This window comes from Centrocercus urophasianus, unplaced genomic scaffold (genome assembly GCF_019232065.1).
Source record: "Centrocercus urophasianus isolate 14NV4802_14NV808 unplaced genomic scaffold, USGS_Curo_1.0 seq_16, whole genome shotgun sequence".
NCBI classification, from domain to species: domain Eukaryota; kingdom Metazoa; phylum Chordata; class Aves; order Galliformes; family Phasianidae; genus Centrocercus; species Centrocercus urophasianus.
Window position 1 is genome coordinate 2,588,050 of NW_024884711.1, and position 18,133 is coordinate 2,606,182.

At 41.4% G+C, this 18,133-nt stretch overlaps 1 protein-coding gene across 6 annotated transcripts in view; it reads right to left on the bottom strand.

Annotated features, from left to right (window-relative positions):
- Positions 1-18,133, bottom strand: part of ELMO1 (engulfment and cell motility 1) — a 290,710-nt gene that overhangs the window by 166,270 nt on the left and 106,307 nt on the right. For all 6 annotated transcript variants that reach the window (XM_042817235.1, XM_042817234.1, XM_042817233.1 and 3 more), the window contains 3 exons: positions 17,988-18,038; positions 16,169-16,291; positions 14,768-14,899 (listed from right to left, as the gene is read on the bottom strand). In XM_042817235.1, coding sequence (XP_042673169.1) covers positions 14,768-14,899; positions 16,169-16,291; positions 17,988-18,038 — 306 coding nt within the window. The remainder of the gene's footprint in view (positions 1-14,767; positions 14,900-16,168; positions 16,292-17,987; positions 18,039-18,133) is intronic.

An 18,133-nucleotide genomic window follows, 5' to 3' on the forward strand; every position in this document is an offset into this window, starting at 1 on the left:
CAGTCTGCTTCACATGCAACTTCTGTTGGACACTGCACGACCTAGTCCAGTTAGAATCATAGAATGGCCTGGGTTGAAAAGGACCACAATGATTACCTAATTTCAATCCCCCTGCTATGTGCAGGGTCGCCAACCACCAGACCAGCTGCCCAGAGCCACATCCAGCCTCCAGGGATCTCCATCCACAACCTCCTTGGGCAACATCCAAAACCTCTCTGAGCTCTCACTCAAGTGAGTTTGGGACTGCTCACAAGAGACTTTCTGGAGGCTCATCTGAAAAAGTGCAAGGCACATTTCCATACAGCAAGGCAGATGTACTGCAACCACAAGAATCAATTTTTTAAGCAGCTCCAATTCTCCTGAAGTTATGATGCAAGTATACTACCTATGTCCAGGCCAACAATTGTGTTAATCAAACCACAGCAGTCAAGAAGTACACTGGGATAAATGGGTATGGAATACACCCATTTTAGACAGAAATGCTATCATTAATGCAGGCCTTTTCATGACCTCGGAACTTTTTTTTACGGGGACTGACTGTTTTAATCTTACCATAATCATCCTAACCAACAGAACAACTATCAAACTAGTAAGAGGACAGTCACATAGGAAAATACTGTGAATAGTGCTAGTAGCAAAGCAAAACAATGATAAAGCATCTGAAGTTGACAATTAAAAATAACCACAGGTTAAATGTCTTCAGCTAATTGGGAGCCAGATGCAGCACAAACAAAATCTACCTGAGTAATTCTATCTGTTTGCAAACACTATGAGAGGTGTAGATTAGATATACCTCATGTTGGCAAGTCTAATTTAGGCATGAAAAGCCTTTTTTCAGCTCAGGAATCTTCATGCCTGGTAAGTATGGTACATCGTGACTTATGTTCATATGCTGATGTACAAGCATGAATGGTGCTGACTGATGCTTCAAAGTCTACTTAGTAAGGAACATTTCAGAGCTTTTTAACAGGCATTTTGTCTAGAAGCTAATGAAATGATACAAAGTGTTTAACAAGTGTACATAAATATTTATTTTAGCTTATGGCCAAAACATGCAAGTTGCACAGCCTAGCAACAAGAAAAAGAATCTCCAGACCTTTTTGTTAAATCAAATGGAAGGTTCAAAGCCATGTTCTGCCAAATCTTGGGCCTCCCGAGTCAGAGCCTTTTAAGAATAAGACTGTGATAAGAGCATCTTTTTGATTTATTTACACTTCTGGTAAATTTATCTAAGCCTGACCTCTCTGATGTAGCATTTGCCTCTGAGATTAAGGCAGACTGATTGAAACACCTTTCAGTATTGGTTCCCTTAAAAAAAGAAAGAAAACCTACTTAAATTGTAACAACTGATAAACCAAAAACTACCCTATATAAAATAAACTGCATCTGTAATATTTTAGTTGCTTTTGAACCTAAGCCCCATTAACAAACTCATTTCCTACAGCCAAATTTTCCTCCTGCACAAGTGAAAAACAAAAAAACAGGCTTTGTAGATACCAAAGAGAAGGATCTGGAAAATAAGACCAATACGTTTTAAAACCTTTGAGTCTATGCTTCTGTCTTCAAACATGTCAGTGTATGCTCTTACTGAAGCATATTGCCCTCAATAGTAAGGCAGCTGGAAAAAAAGACTACATCTTTATGTTGTGGAATTTCAGTTCACCTGACTTCCATTTTCCTTTGTATCTCCCAACAGGAATGGGAAATGTGAAGAGCTGGAGCTGTGCTCTGCAAAATTGTATGTAAGTTCTGCCTGGCCTAAGCATTTTTCTGCTATGCTTCTAACTGCTTCCAGATCAACACCAAAAAGAGAACGGAGTTGCACCAAAATGGAGGAAGATTAAAATAATTATGGGGCTTTTAAAAGACTACATAGCAGTACCTTTTGTGTAGGGGATAAAACTAGCAAAGTACACCAAACAATCAGAAGGTTCATAATTCACATATGGAGATGGTTTTAACTCAAAGAGGGGAAAAAAAGTCAATTATTCCCAAATGAGTTGTTCTTCTCATCATCTCTTAATTTAGTACAGGCCTGAATTAATGAAACTGCACAAAGAGAATCTCTTACCCAGGCTGTAATTCTACATAAGCGAACAAAGTTGAAATATGTGTGCTTTACTGTTTAGTGTCTCATAAATCTTGCATCAAGCAAAATGCATGAGGAATGGGATAAGGGAAGAGCAAAGCAGTTATGTACATATAAGTAATATATACGTTTATATGCATGCATGCACACAGTGGAAAATTGCATAATCTTAAAGAAAAATGAGCACTTGTAGCAGCAATCATTAAATATTAATGACTGTGATGATTAATATTAAATAAAACTCACAATGTTTCACAAAGCATTATTACTGTGCTAGCATTTGGTGTGCAATCAGCCACCTTGGCGAACCAGACAATATCCATACTATCAAAGCCAAACAACCTCATTGCATCTGATTAGTTTTTGAGGGTTTGCTTCTTAAACTTATTTCTTCAGCTTGCAAATTCTGAGGGCCGTGCAGTACAAAGCAGCAGGAAACAGAAGTAACAAGATCCACCTCTAAGAGAAGGGAATTGGAAACAGTATATGTAAGATAAGCCTTCTGTAACGATACACATACATGACACTCTTAACTCCTCACCACCAGCACATCCAAATGAATGGAGCTTGCCTGCCCCCAGGAGTTGATAACTGCACAGGAAGTGAGTGACAAGATAAGTAATACATTAAAAGCACATGCAAGAAATGCAACGTTCTGTTGACTCTAATTTTACATTAGGACATGTACACTTTTCTTAGACAGATTTTCTTCAGCACAGGCACATTCTTTTAATCAGAAGCATTTTAAGACCTTTATTTTACAACTTCATAACTAAAAATATTGGAAAAAAAAAAACAAAAAAAACAAAAAAACAAAAAAAACAACAACCCTAAAAAAACCCTCTTTTGCCTTCTATCTGTCATTACGAAATGGATTAAAGGACAATTCCTCCAACTAAAATTTATATTAAGTACAAAATGATCCAAAAGAATTGAAAAAAAAAAAATAATAATAGCAGACTGATTATACAGACTCAGTTCATTCACACAGATTAAAACTACAGATACTTCATTCCGATTAGCTTTAACTTCATTCTTACAGTGATAATAAGAAAGGTCAAAGCAGCCTAGCAGCCCACCAAAATTACATGCAATTTTTTAATCTGTTCTCTTCCAGAAGAACTAAAGCTATGGAGAATTCAGCAGTGGGGTAAAAAGGTTATTCACGTTAACAGTGTGCAAATTGTTAGATGTCCATAGCCTCTGACTAACAATTCTGGTAAACTGCATTCAGCTGCATGGAAAACAAGAACAGTGCTTTAAACATATGGATTTGCTGGTCCCAGTTCTTGGTCAGCATGACTGACCCATGCACCCCTTCCTGTAAAATTACTGCCTCAGACCATCAGTACTGCATTTATATAATCTTAATAGCCCCTCTAACAGAGATATCAAGCATCGGGTACACCGTAAGGTCAGACTTTTCTGGTTACAAAATTGAATAATTTTTTATTTAAAAAAAATTCATCAGGATTCCTCTTACTAAGTCTCTCGCCCCCACTTTGCAGAAATTCTCTTGTATGCCTTTGTTAACGCACACGGCAAACTGGTTGTTCGGATTTGCTGATCAACTCATGGCTTTCATCAGCCACCTCACATTCTGATCATTTTCCATTATAAGCACAACACTGCAAGCACTTAGGCTAAGAACAGTATGTGCCCCTGTTACATACAGCAAGCAGTAAACTTAAAACTGTCAAAGACTCACAGATTTCACTATTTATGCTTTCAGGTGCTACGACAGTGATATTTTGTTGTTTTGAACTCAATGTCAGCTCAGGCCATGCTCTGCAAATCAGACCTAGCTTTTGTGATTAGCTCTTTAGCCATGTTCAAAATCTCATGCGTTACATATCTGCAGAGATTGCTGGAAACAAAGAAATCCAGATTGCATGAAAGCATCCCTATCTTTGTGCTTATTAGTCTTGCACAGACACTAGGGCACAGGAACAAACTAGTACTTCAAAGGGAAACAATACCGAAGTGTGGTAGACCAAAAAGAAACCATGCTTATAGTTTTACAAGAACCTGTAACATGCAAGCCAAAAAAAAGGAACTTCATTCTCCCCAAGGTATCATCTAGGCTAAACAGCATCCAGCTGCTGGCGTTCACCTCAGAAACAGGAACTTAAAGCACAAAACAGCGGTTTCTAGTATTTCTAAGGCTGAAATGATTCTCTAAGTGATGCTATGAAAGCGAGCTGTTCAGCAGCTTTTGTGATCAACCTGCATTTGGTAGGATGCTACTGCCCTCTGCTGCGTGATGCTATAAATTTGGTAGCAGCTTTTTTTGGAATACACAAGGTTCAGCGTATTCCAAATAATGTCACGCCATATACACACAGCAAATGAAGGATTTATAACCTCAGCTGATGATTTAATATCAAAGCACTAAAGAAAACAGTCCTGACAGACAGTCAGTATTGCTGTTAAAAGATCTAAGCCTTCACTTAGAAAATGTTCTGTGAGATTACAATGCAGAGATACATGCTGCACAACATTCTAGAATATTAAGTTAACAAAATTAAAGTATTCCTTTGTTTTTCTACAACTGTAATGGGGATTTGTTTGGGTTTGTTTGCTTGTTTGTAAGTAGAAATTTAAAAAAAAAAAAAAAAGGACTAAATAATCTCTATAATGATTCAGGAATTCTAACTATAAAATTAACAACTGGGCTTATCAACTGCAGCTCTTCCAAGGGTTAGTATAGAGTAATAACACCTTTAGTTGTATGCTTGGTATCATCAATCACTCACTTATATTTCCTTCCTCCATGCCATTTTCTTGTAATTTAAGTTTGTTTTTGTGTGTTTTACTTTCCTAGTGCAGGTTTCAGTACCCCTACTTGTGGTTGCTCACCTGGGAATGTAGATTCTTAGCTTATAAATAACACAAACTCCAAAGCATTCTCTGTTGTATTCCGCTTTTAAATGCTTTTCTTAAAACAATTCCCCACAGAAAGTTTGTAACTATTTTTTGATTCAAAGGCTAGTAAGCTTTATAAAGCGCACCATTGCCACAAATGTATTTTATCCCTCCAGATTCTTTAACTGCACGCAGTAACAGGATCTTACTGTTGGAGTAAGATGATTTGGATTTGTTTTCTCCCAAAAGAAACAAAACCTAAACAACAACAAAAAACAACCTAGAGCTATAACCCCACTTCAATAACTTCACTTCTCTCTCAGATACTGAAGCTGAAGATGCAGTTCATTCTCAATTAAAAAAAATAAGACACTCCTGTTGAACAATAGTATTTTTTAGCTGACAAAGTGCTGTATAAAATAGTGTTATTGAGCTCACTGCACTGGTTCTAGTTTAGGAAATAAACAGGAGCCCTTCATTTTGGAGCGACCTATGTATTTAATACACAAGATAATTTCTGAGGTGCTGGAGCAGCTCCAAAGAAGGGCAACAAGGCTGGTGAAGGTCTTGGAGAATATGGCCTATGAGGAGCAACTGAAGGAACTTGAATAGGACTTGAAGCCTTGCAAAGCACTGCATTTGTAGCAGTGAAGAATTCTTTCAACTGAATTTCACCAAAAATATAAATGACAGCTGCTTACTGAGAGCATGGGAGGTGAAAGCTGACTTTTCTCCCAGGTGCTCAGTGCTGGAAGGACCTGAGGAACCAGGCTCACACTGGAGCATTGACAACTCCCAGTCAGGCAAAAGGCAAGGACTGCCAACGCACGGGTGCTCAGACATGGAACTGGCACTCAGAAAGGCTACATCCTCTCTGGGGTCTCCATCCTCTCTGGGGCAACCCAACTTAACTGAGCTGGGCTGAATCAAGCCCATGGCACCAACAATCAATCTTCTAAAGGTGCCATCTGCACCAGAGGCCTTCACAAAATAAAAAGGATGAGCCAAAGGGAGAAAAGCTACAAGATGGCTGAGAGGGGACACCTGTCCTGTTAGCTCACTAGGCAGCTTAATAACTGCTACTGCCTCAGTCATCTAGACAAGGTGTGAAAGCAAAACACTGCAAATATCCATGAGAAAGGGGCACACTGGGATCACCTGGTACCATGTTAGCACAGGCACAGCAAGCCATCACCTGACATGTGAATACAACTGGCTTTGCTCTTGGTTCAACAATTATCTGCACATCTCTTGGCACATCGTTTGCAATTCAGTCACCTCACAGGAAACAAACACCTCCCTTTCCTCTTCACCTGATGGTAGAGGCTGAACACTTCTACACTGCATGAGTTACATTGGGGTCAACTAATTGGGGGGGCTGCCATCTACACACCTGTGCCCCTAAGCTCTCTTCTCAAGAACTGCTATACCAGAGACTGCAGAGATCAAACCTATCCAAACTACTTCTCAGGAGGCACGACTGATAGCCAGCTGTTCTTTGTGCACTGCCATGGAGGGCCTGGCTTCACCTCCAACCACTCATTCTGTGGCCAAGGAGAGAACAGGCTGAGGACAGCAGCCCTAATCAGCCTTCCTTCTCCAGGTGCAAAACCCCAGCACCAGGCCCCAAGGAGCTCACAGGCCCTCCAACGCACCCCCTGCAGTCCCAGTGCGGCCGCCCAGAGGACGCCAGGCCCTCTCCTCCACACCCCTCTCCTTTGGCATCAGGGCAGAAGAGATGCCACCTTCTCACGCTCCAGGGCCAGAGCTGAGGGATGGCAAAGGACAGCCGACACAAACACAGCAACTCCACTGCTTTTAATGACTGCCTCTCCCTCGGCTGCCTGAGGGGTGTCAGCACGCTTTGCTCCTCCTCCACCCCAGGCAGCTGCAGGGTGCTGGAGAAGCCCCTGCCCCCACTGACCCTCTTGCTACTGCCTCCCAGAAATGGCTGCAGGCCCCAACTGCCAGCCGCCATGTTTGGGCCTGCAGTGGCACTCAGAATCCTGTCGCCATGGGCACCCAACTGCCCTCAACCGCAGTCCCTCAGCTGACACTGCAGGAGACAGCAGCAGCTCTACTCTCGGAAAGAGACAGTTGGTATTTCTTGTGATTTCTGAGGACGGGATGGAGCAGCCACCTTTAAAGAAGAGGCGGCTGCTGGAAGAGGCTGATGACATCGAGCCCATGGAGGTGGACCCGCCTGGCAGCGAAGAGGAGCCCATGGAGGTGGATCCACCTGTGGCAGAAGAGCTGATGGAAGTGGATCCACCTCCATTGGGGCAGACCGGCCATCTCTCTGCTGCTGCCAGGCCAACCAGGAAGAGGTCGCGCCCCAAATTTCATCGCAGGGGCGCCAGGATCCGTCCACCTCCCGCGAAATGGCCGCCTCGACGCCGGCGCTGATCCTCCCGTCCTGTAAGTTTCCCTTACCCGCGAGAGCCCCAGCTCACGGCCATCCTGCGGGCTCACGGGGAGCCTCCATCGCCTGGTCCTTCTTCTGTTCACAGCCAAGGCTCCTACGAGCCCTTCCTTCCCGACCCCCTCCCTCGTTCCTTCCCAAGTCCTCTCATCTCTTCTTCACCAAGTCCTGAGGAAGAGGGCAGGGCAGGGACTGCCATCCTCGGAGCTGCTGTGCCGGGGCAGTGGGATGAGTCTGACAGAGGGATCTCAACTGCCGAGGGCCTCAAACATCACAGGGGCATGAGGATCCCGTAAGTTTACTGTTAGCTGGGAGGGAGAGCCCCCACTCAGAGCCATCTCACAGGCTCACGTGAAGACTCTACTTTCTGTTAATCCTTCCCTCCACAGTCAAAGATCCCTCGAGCCCATCCTTCATGTCCCACTCCCTCATTCCTGCCCAGGGACAGAGGAGGAATAAAAAGAAATCACAGACGCAGATGCTCCTATGTTGAAGCAGACTTCGGTTCAGACAGGAAGAAGTGCTGAACTTCAGCAGGAAGATCCAGTCCAGAGGCTTTGTCTGGACTTGAAAAGAAAGACTGGACCATCAACAATTAACAGTTCAAAATGAGAAAGAAGTAAAAAACATAAAAATAAACAGTTTTTCTTTTTTAAAAAAGAAAAGCACTGATTGTGTCTGTGCTTTAGGAACCTTATAGTTTGCACATAGGTTCCCGCGTCCCCTCCTTGCCTCCTGCACACAGAACGCACCCCGCAGCAGGACACGCTGCCCTCAGTGCCAGCCCGAGGAACAGCACCGCACTGCACACACCGCTGGGGCTGCCCCTTGCTCTGCCTCAGCACCCTCTGCCACGTGGCAGGGACATTTCACATATGCCTCATCAAGAACACAGAAAAAAGAGCCCCTTTCAGAATCAGAAAACTCACAGCATTTCACCTCCTCTCAACAGCTGGCTGGTTAATAGAGATGCCTGAACTGAAGTACCAAGAATGAGCATTTGTCAGGACAATCACATAACTAAGGCTAAATATTTCCATTGAAATTCATGACAGCTTCTCCCTAGGTGGTAGCTAGAAACATTTACCATGGCCATGTCTCACTAGCAGCACCTGCCCCAGTCTATGCTACAGTCCCAACTTTGATCATGGCAGTGGCTCTGTTCTGCTGAGCAAGCACTCACTCATCACTCACAACAACCACACAACATAGAGCAGTCAGCAGTTCCTGGACTGACGTCAGGAAACAAGGAGGACACAGCGCGGTGCTGACTCAATGGGAAGTAATGGTGTGCAGTTAGATACACTGGCTAAACACAGTCCTGCGAACAGTGAAAAACATGCAGCCTTGCTATGTGTTTTGATACAGGAATTTGAGAATATATTTCAACATTGCAAAAACTAAAACCATTTTTTTTTGCTATATTTGCAACATTCTCAATCTCCAGTTCATATAAATATATTACCTGCAAATTTTTATATGGAACGTATAGAGTTGCAGCTAGATATTCACCTCAACTATCTAACCCTGTCTCTCTTCCAGACCTTCATAAGCCTCATCTGACCAGAGAGAAATACCCCTCCCTTCACAGTCACATTTTATTCATGTCACCACTGTTTGATACCATGCACATTTGTGAACAACTGTTTTCAGCAATGAAGTACAGGAAGAGTAAAATTTCTCCAAAAATCTCTGATGAACACCTTGAAAGTCCACTGAGAACAGCAGCCACTCCTATCAAACCAGGGTGACGCGGTAGTTTCACAAAAACAAGGTCATGCATCCCACTGATTTTACGTTTTTGTTGCCCTCTTTTTATAAGAAAAAATATTTACAATTAAAAGAAGTGTTTTTGCTTGTATGCATTAACCATAAAAGTAATGCCTCCTATTTTATTACGTTGGCTCACAATGTCAGAGGCAGATGGTGGTGGTATGGCAGCAGAGGTTGAACCTACCCACCAGTATCCCACTACGTTTTGTTGCTGTGTTACAGATAGCAGCAGAGGGGCAGACTGACAAAGTGGCATCTGACATAGAGCGCATATGAAGCAAAGGTGAGTCTCTGAATTTCTCCATGAAGAAAGCACCCACTGACAATCAAGGATGCTTGATGAACATTTATGGACCAAACAGTGGACATGAGCACAATAAGGCAGTGCGTAGTGTGTTTCAGTGTCAGTGCATCACTCCACTGGTGCAGATCATAGAATCCCAGAATGGCTTGGGTTAGAAAGGACCTCATGAATCTCCAGCCCCCCTGCCACTGGCAGGGAGCCACCAACCTCCATACCTAATATTAGGCCAGGCCAGGGCCCATCCAACCTGGCCTTGAACACCTCCAGGGATGGGGCATCCACAGCTTCTCGGGGCAGCTGTTCCAGCACCTCACCACTCTCACAGTAAAGAACTTCCCCCTGACATCCAACCTAAATTTTCCCTCCCTCAACTTAAAACCATTTCCTCTTATCCTGCTATTAACTACTCTTCCAGTTGACTTCCCTCCTGTTTGTAGGCTCCCTTTAGGTTCTAGAAGGCTGCAATGAGGTCACCCCACAGCCTTCTCCAGCCCAGCTCCCTCAGTCTGTCTTCTCAGTGGAGGTGCTCCAGCCCTCTGATCATCTTTGTGGCCTCCTCTGGACCCTCTCCAACAGTTCCCTGCTTTTCTTGTATGGGGGCCCCAGACCTGGACCAGCACTGCAGACGGGGCCTCACGAGGGCAGAGCAGAGAGGGACGATCACCTCCCTGTCCCTGCTGGCCTCAGATGTTTATGAGCACAGCATGCAGGCTCTTGTTCATCACTAGCAAAAAAGCATAGCTAATGGTAGTGACTATGTTGAAAAACAGTATTTTTTTAGCTGAGAATATCTTCTGTTTCTTGAATCCACCACTATCAATCATAACATATAATTTTTTTCATAAAGGACCAACCTCCATCTTTAGAATAGTAATGAAATTTGTCCCTATCAATCCAATCAAAAAAAGCAAACTCGTGGATTGCTTGCCAATCTGCTTTTAGTTTACCTGTGACTTCTTTTCTCTCAGTAATTATGAATGTGATAATAGTTGCAGAGCCATCAACCTGGTAGGTTTAACAAGCCAGTCTTTTTAAGTCACTTCTTGTAAGACATGTCTCTAATCATGTCACAAGTCTCACCTGCCCTCTGCACTCATCCTAAATTCAATCTGCACACAAGCCACTACATGGATAATTAAAATAATATTGTCTTTTGGATGAATTCTCTAGAACATATTAAATGGCCTTAAGAGTTCATCTGCTTTTAAATTACACTTCCAGATAAATTCTAGACTAACATTTGACTTTTTTTTTAGTAGCTATTGTGCACAATCTCTCATCTTTGCCTTTTCCACTAGATCGCCAAAGGAATTATTGGCCCTAGTCCTCAATTAACACCTTTGCACTTTGTACCACTGAATAAAAAGCTTCTAAAATTTCTAATGCTCTGATTCAAAAGGTCACTTCATTTGTGCATCACAGGTGATTCTTTTGTTGATGTCTCCCTCATTTGCTTCATCAGGTGAATTTGTCAGCATATGTTCACTCTTATGTCACCATCATTAATTTTTTGTACGTTAAGCTCGTGCCCGTCTTTACAAGAACTTCAGACCATTCTAAACTTCCCTTTTAATTATCATCTCTTTGTCAGACTGGCTTCCTATCTCCTGTAATAATGTACTCATTATATTTTTCTACACCGATAAATTCCAGCACAGCACATGGCACAATTAAGAAATCATTTGCCATCTTGACTTTCTGCACGCATGCAAACAACGCATATGTTACAAAAGTCTGAATAAACAAACAAAAACAGAAAAGCTCTACACAATGCAAACTTGGAAAAAAAAAAATACTTGAACAGTTTTTCTTCTTACACTGCTTTGAATTTGGTCAGATCTGCCTCTAAATTTAAAAGCATTCACTACAACTTCTTTCTGAGACATCTTTCAGATATCTCTAGCATAAGATTACGCTATTATTGTAAGCCTACAAATCTCTACTTTTAATACAAGAACTGCCATATGTAAATACTGATTGGGATTCCCCCGACAAAAGAGATTTTAAGACTGGAAAGAAAACCAAAGCAAAATTAAATGCTATTCAGGCTATTTAATTTGCTCTTGTCTCAGAAAAATAGTTTCATAGGGTGAGAGAAGCTTCCATCTCCTAATCGAGTCATCTTCTGTTGTATTTGTTGGTGTTTTACTAGATCTCCTCAAGAACGTCTCATTTGAAAATCTCTGCCCATAATAAACTTCACACAGGTCATCACAACCATCTGGAATGGCCTTGTGGTTTCTTTAAATGAACATAGGTTTCTAACAATGTAGTTTTACGAACGGTATTGAGAACTTTTGAAACTAAATCTAGACTTTCTCTTTTCTTGACAATACATTTGCAATGTGGCAAAACTTTTTGATGTGGCTGAGAAAAATAAATAGAATTCCTGCATTTCCCATGCAGAAAGAGAACAAGCAGTCCAAGAACAGCTGGATGGCTAGACCATTGTTTTGCTCTCTCCCTCAGGAAGAATGTTCAATCAATTCAAGAAATTATTCTGACCACCACTACCAGTGGAACAAATGAAGACAGCATTCAAAGGCAGCCAATCAATTCATTGGTTTTCTTCTTAGGTTAAATGGCTAAAACAAGGAGGAGAGAAAATTCCTGGTATTCACAGAACAGCTCCGTTTGCTAATGTATCCTACCTACATTTTTCAAAAGACACTTTAGCAATGGAGTTAAAAGGAGAAAGGGAAGGAAGCCAGGCTAGCTGAGGACTAGTCAGACAAACTGTGTGATGCTGTCAGATTCATAGCCTGATCTCCACAACAGGCCCTTCTTCCCCAGTCTGTGAAAGTTCAATTCAGTTGATCTCTGTAGGCTTCCTAAAGAACAGCCCAAACGAGAATAATGAAGATATCCCTGCTGCACGGACACAGCAAGAGTTCCTGCAAACTCAGACAAGGCAGTAAGATATTTTGGTTCACAGCAAGTGTCTCCTTCAAAATGCTATCAGTTCTAATGCACTGTTGTTAATGATGACTTCAGCTCTGCAGAATCGACAGGTATCTTGTGGGACAAACAAAAGCACTGGAAGAACAAGTGCTAGCCTGCAATCCTGTTGATATTTAGTCTTTTTAAAGAGCAGGGAAACAGGAATAGAATTCAGAAAATCTGCGTGCTAGTCTTGGTGCAGCTTGTATCAGATGCTTTATTACGTAGTTTTTCAGCTCCAACTTCAACAAGGCAAGAAGATAAGGCTTTCAGAAGTGCAAGATGCTAAAGAGATTCCAGTGACAGTGGGAGCTGTGCATCTTTGTCCTCTGATAAAACTTGAGTGCACAGCAGATATCCAAAAGTGGTCATCCACAATTAGAGAATGCTTGTTTTAAATTTGAAACATCTCTATTTTTCTATATGCCTGTAAGAGATGATTCTTTTAGATCATTGTCTCAAAGCTTGCTGGGGACACAGATGAACAAATCCTGGGCAAGGGCTGTGAAATCCTTTGTGCAGGGGACAAGATGGACAAGGCCAGGGGTGAGGAGAGAGAGATGAGCTGCAGCTAAATAGCTGTAAAGTGCTCCTTTGTGTGGCCTTATCTGAGGATGATGGCCATCTCAGTGGGTACTCAATGACTCTTGCTGGAGGCCCGTCCTTGTCACATAGGCAGGAGAACAAGGAGGATAAAAACAGGAACCGAAAACCATGAGGAGAGGTTTCTGGCAACAGATTCCTCATGAAGAAGAACATGAGGATTCCTGACTATCAGATTCCTCACGAAGTGACACCTGCATGCTGACAGACTCTCCTGGCCTGCTGCCTGAGCGCTGCTCCGCGACTGCCTCCGCTGCCTGCTCGCTGCCCAAGGCCGCCACGCTGCTGCTCCCCGCCCCCGCTGCGTCTGCCTGGGACCTTCAAACGCCGTGCGACGGACTGCTGCTGAATCGTGCTGGTGACTCTCCCCGCTTTACACGATTCTTGCATCTTTCCTGTCTTTTCTATCGCCCTCCTTCCCTTCCTCGTCTCCCCGATTAGGTTCTGTAATAAACTGGTTGGACTAACATACAAACATATGAACGTTGTTTCTTAATCTCATGCTGGGTATACAGATATTAAAAGAACCTCATCTCCCTCCTATAAATTGGAGCGAGACAATGCCATAATCTCTGTTTGAACAGCTTCACCATGAAGTTACTACACCTCATCATTCCTCCTTGTCCCATCCCTAATCTAGGTTTGTCACCATTTCCTTCTTTGCCAGTTATTTTTCCATCACCTATAACATAAGGTCTGTGCGGCCCCATTGTTGTTCTTATTCATCACAAGCAGAAAGTCTACATCCAGCTCATACATCTATAAATCAGGGCCTGCATTTTTCTTCAGGCTTCGAAGGCCCAAAGTCCTCTGCTCATCTCACACACGAATTGTTTAGAAGCTGAGATAGCAATGATCTTCTGTAACACAGGAGGTGAGAACAGACTGACTGACAAGGACAACAAAAAAACCCACACTGAGATTCAAAAGCTTCCTCGTATCACTGACTTTACAACCATACTGACAACTCTAAAATGCCAAGTTCTTTCCCTTCGCTCTACTTACTTCAGACTCCTTACAGATGCATTAGCACCAATAGAGTAGAATTTTTCCTCACTTATCAGTGATGAAAACAACTACAAGAACCCAGAAAATCTCCTCCCAAAGCCACAAGGAAACTGGATAATACTGAGCCCCAGGCACAGAACTGAGCAAAGCACATAAACTGCACAGTGAGCTTGTACCAGTGCTTAAAACCACCCCATCTGTATCCGTGGCTACCGCATTATATTCAGTGTACATTTGTTGTGCCAACAGCAAAGTAATGAATCATGCAAGATGTGAAGCATACAATTTTATCTAAGGAGAAAGAAAATCACATACTAACCATAACCCTACCCTCAGATGAAATGAGTTCAAGCAAACAAAACACAAGGTCCTACAAGTAAATACCATGAAAGAGAGCTACCTTTGATTTACTGTGCTCATCACTACACTCTGTTAGTAAGAGCACAATAACAGGTCTGCCACAGATCCATTAGACAATGCTTGTTCAAAGATTCCAATAAGTTAAATTATGGTATGATGTACAAAACTGTGCTTCAAACTCAGATGGTTATTTCTTCCATTTAACTCTAGTGTCTGCTAAGCAATCATTTGGGGTTAAAAAGATTTGCAAAAAGACGAAGAAATTATGCTATTCTCCTGTTGGCAACAGCCAGAAGATCAAGCAAGAGATTTGACTGATTAGAGAATGTACTGCAACAGATGCATTCAGCCATTTTCATTCAGCCATTTCCAGTGTATGCTCACTCAGGGTTAAAATACTCACAATAAATCCAAGTTTTTTGTAGTCTCGAGTATACATAGATTTGCGCTTCTCAATACTGCCACTACTGTTGTTAGGTTCCAATTCTGCATCAAATGCAATTCTTCGTAGTTCAAATATGATATCCCGTTGAGCCTGAGTCAAAACAAATGTTAAAAACAATTGTTAAAAATAACTCTCATTTTAATAATCAGTTCCACAAAGACTGTTTCAACCTTAATCTGAATTTTTTACTTGTTTCTCAAAGACTGTCAACAGGAATCACTTTGTGGTTCTTATTTTCTGAAGGTCTCACTTCCGTAGGGTTCACATGCAGAGATGCTTAAATGTTGATTGCTGGAAGTTGGACTCATGTTAACAAGGTCACTAACTATGCACTTCATTTTAACCACGGCCACGAAACTACAGAAGCCAAGAGATCACCACCATTTCAAATTAAGCTGATACTTGGCCTTTACTTACTTTGCTGACTTACACTGAAACAGCTTAACACTCTGTGACCTTTTTGGCGACTGTCCATTTCTGTCGGCAAGGAAATGGGCAAGAAAGGACTTGCTGCAGTTACATGTAACTGGAAATGCTTCAAGACTTAGCATTATTTGTATTGATGGCAGTTATCTCAATCCCTCTACTGAGATATGCACTACATAACTACATTTACATTCTTCTAAGAGTCAAACTTTCCTGTCTCAAACTAAAGAAACAGGAAGAGCAAAATAACACTGTTATTTATGTTCATGATCATCTTTCCCTCTCATCTCCTTTTCTTCATATCTCAGTAAGTCTTGACACAATTCCCTCTTAAAAATGAAATCAGCTTCCCCTTTGTACATGGCCTTAAAAAGGAAAAATTAACAAAACTCATCTTCTCTGTTTCTCACTGATTCTGTACTAACATTTAAACCTCTTTGGGAAGTCTCTTTTTGCACAATGAATAGCATTAAGGCTGGTGTGTGGACACAATGAACAATAAGATGAACAACTTCTGCACAGGTTCACAGCAACAAAATGAGTTTGCTTGTAACACCAATTGAGTTTAGTTGTAGAATGTTAAATATCCATTTTTGCCCTACTGGAATACTTTCAAGGACTACGCATCTCCGTTGGTTCTGACAAGGATAAAAATTGAAAGTTTCACTTCAGACTTTTAAATCAGGATGAGAGCAAATTCAGTTCATGAAACAACATACTAAAGAGAAAGGCCTGACCATTTTGCTGTACTTTTGTACATGTAATACAATAGTCAGTTCATCTTTTGACATACAGAAAACACAACTGAACATCGTATCGTGAAAGAGGTCATGCAAGCATTTCTGGCAGTGTCTTTTCCTCCATAAAGAGATTTAGACACAGCAATGAATAGTTAACTTCTTCCTGTCCTGAAAGATCATATCAGATACTTACTTGATCCTGTGGATCCATTTTTGTCATCATTCTGTCTTCCAGAAGGTTAAATGTAAGTACTTGGAGAACGTAAAGTTGATGCGCCATTTCATTATTGATGGCCCTCTGTGCCCTGATAACATGCTATGAAAGAAAGATAGACTGCAGTGAATGCCACTGTATCAGAAAATCACATGAGTTGGACTCGGGTGTTTCTGTTTCAGTATGTGTTGATAGGTAATGGCCTATGCATATTCCAGAAAAAAAATTAAACCAAGACTAATGCTGCCAGTTTAGGTATTCAGATGAAATACAGGCTTCATAAGAAATGTCAAGGAATGGAACTTTAACAATGCATTGATGCTTCCTCCTTTTAGCCACTACACTGAGCCAGTGAGAAGTGGTGAAAACAAAACAAAACAAACAAAAACAAACAAGGAAAATAGTAGGGAGCCACTCTGTAGAAAAATTTACTCCCTACCAAGAGCGTTAGAGACTTGCATTAAAAAGAGGGAGCATATTCAAAAACATTTATGAGAGTTGCTCCCTGAGCAGAAAAGCACTCAAGATGCCAACACAATGTGCAGATATAGTGATACAACAGTGAGTGCTACTGCTGCTGTCAAAGCTAACATCATATGGCAATGCCACCTCTACCAGACATCTGTGATCTACGTGAGGAAGATGGCTTAGAAATGCATTAGCATACAATAGCCTATACACACAACACAGAATTACCCCATTCACAAAGCAGTTACCAACTGGTGGATCATTTAAAAATCCCTGTTGTGTCTAAAACCAAACAGCTACAGGGGAAACAGACCCAAGTTACTAAACACAGCAGGGAAGACATAAGGAAAGTCATGTAGGAGATTAGTACAACTGAAACCAGATTTCACTGAAGCCTCAGAGAAAAACAAAACTATCTGCCAAAAGCTACTAAAGTAGCATTTTATGACAGTAAATGAACACTTAAGAATATTATCCATATGCTTCTACCAATTTCTTATGATCACAAGCAATGCAAAAACATGCCTTATGAAACAAATTCCCTGTTTTTTTGTGTATGACTTCGTTGCTGCTGTTTCTTTTGCACGTATCACTAAAATAATGACAGTGAGTGAGAAAGGGAAAAGGTTTGTTTATTTGTTGCTGTTTGGTTTTGCTTATTGCCCACTAATTCACAACAGATACTGAACTCTCTCTTTTTAAGAAGAACTTTACCTTATTCCCTTCAAGAACTAATCTACGCTAAGGTTGATGTCAAAATCCCTATGATTTCCCAAGACAGTTGAAGTAAGTCTTTTATTTACACTCATTAACTTCATTCTGGGCTGTATATCCTGCTTCCTTTGTACAAGTGGCAACAAATTGTGTGCAATTTGATATCAAGATACAGAGTCTCCTGTAGAACCAAAAAACACAGGGTTTTTTGGTGTGATTTTGCACAATGGAAAGCCCTGTGCGGCTTGCATAGTTTCCATCAGGTCTAAAATTTAAAACAAAGGATTTACTACAAATCCTTCAGACATTGCCTAGACTTCACACGTAAGTTCACACTCTCAGTGGGAAGAAGATCCCCCAGATACTATTATTTTTTTTATTCTGCATTGTATTGTCAGCAAGAAATAACAATTCATTGGGCTGGAAAAACACCATTTCAGACCATCAGTTTTGAACCCACTCAATAACAAGATCTTCATGTTATACATTAAAGGCTTCCAAATGTATCAAAAGCCAAAGAGCAATTAAAGTATATGAGGATAAAACCTATGCACATAAAAACAATCCAGCTTTTCTCTCTGCTAGTGAAAAGTAATGTTGAAAATGATATACTTACAGTTAGGATAATGGAGCGGAGCTGCTTTTGTGCCAAAATGTTTGCCATTTCCTGATTTAGAAAAAAAATAAATAGAAACAGGTATTTTAGTGCTATTCCTATAGCAACATACCAGTTGATAAGGTTCAAGTCTTAAGTTTCTGCAG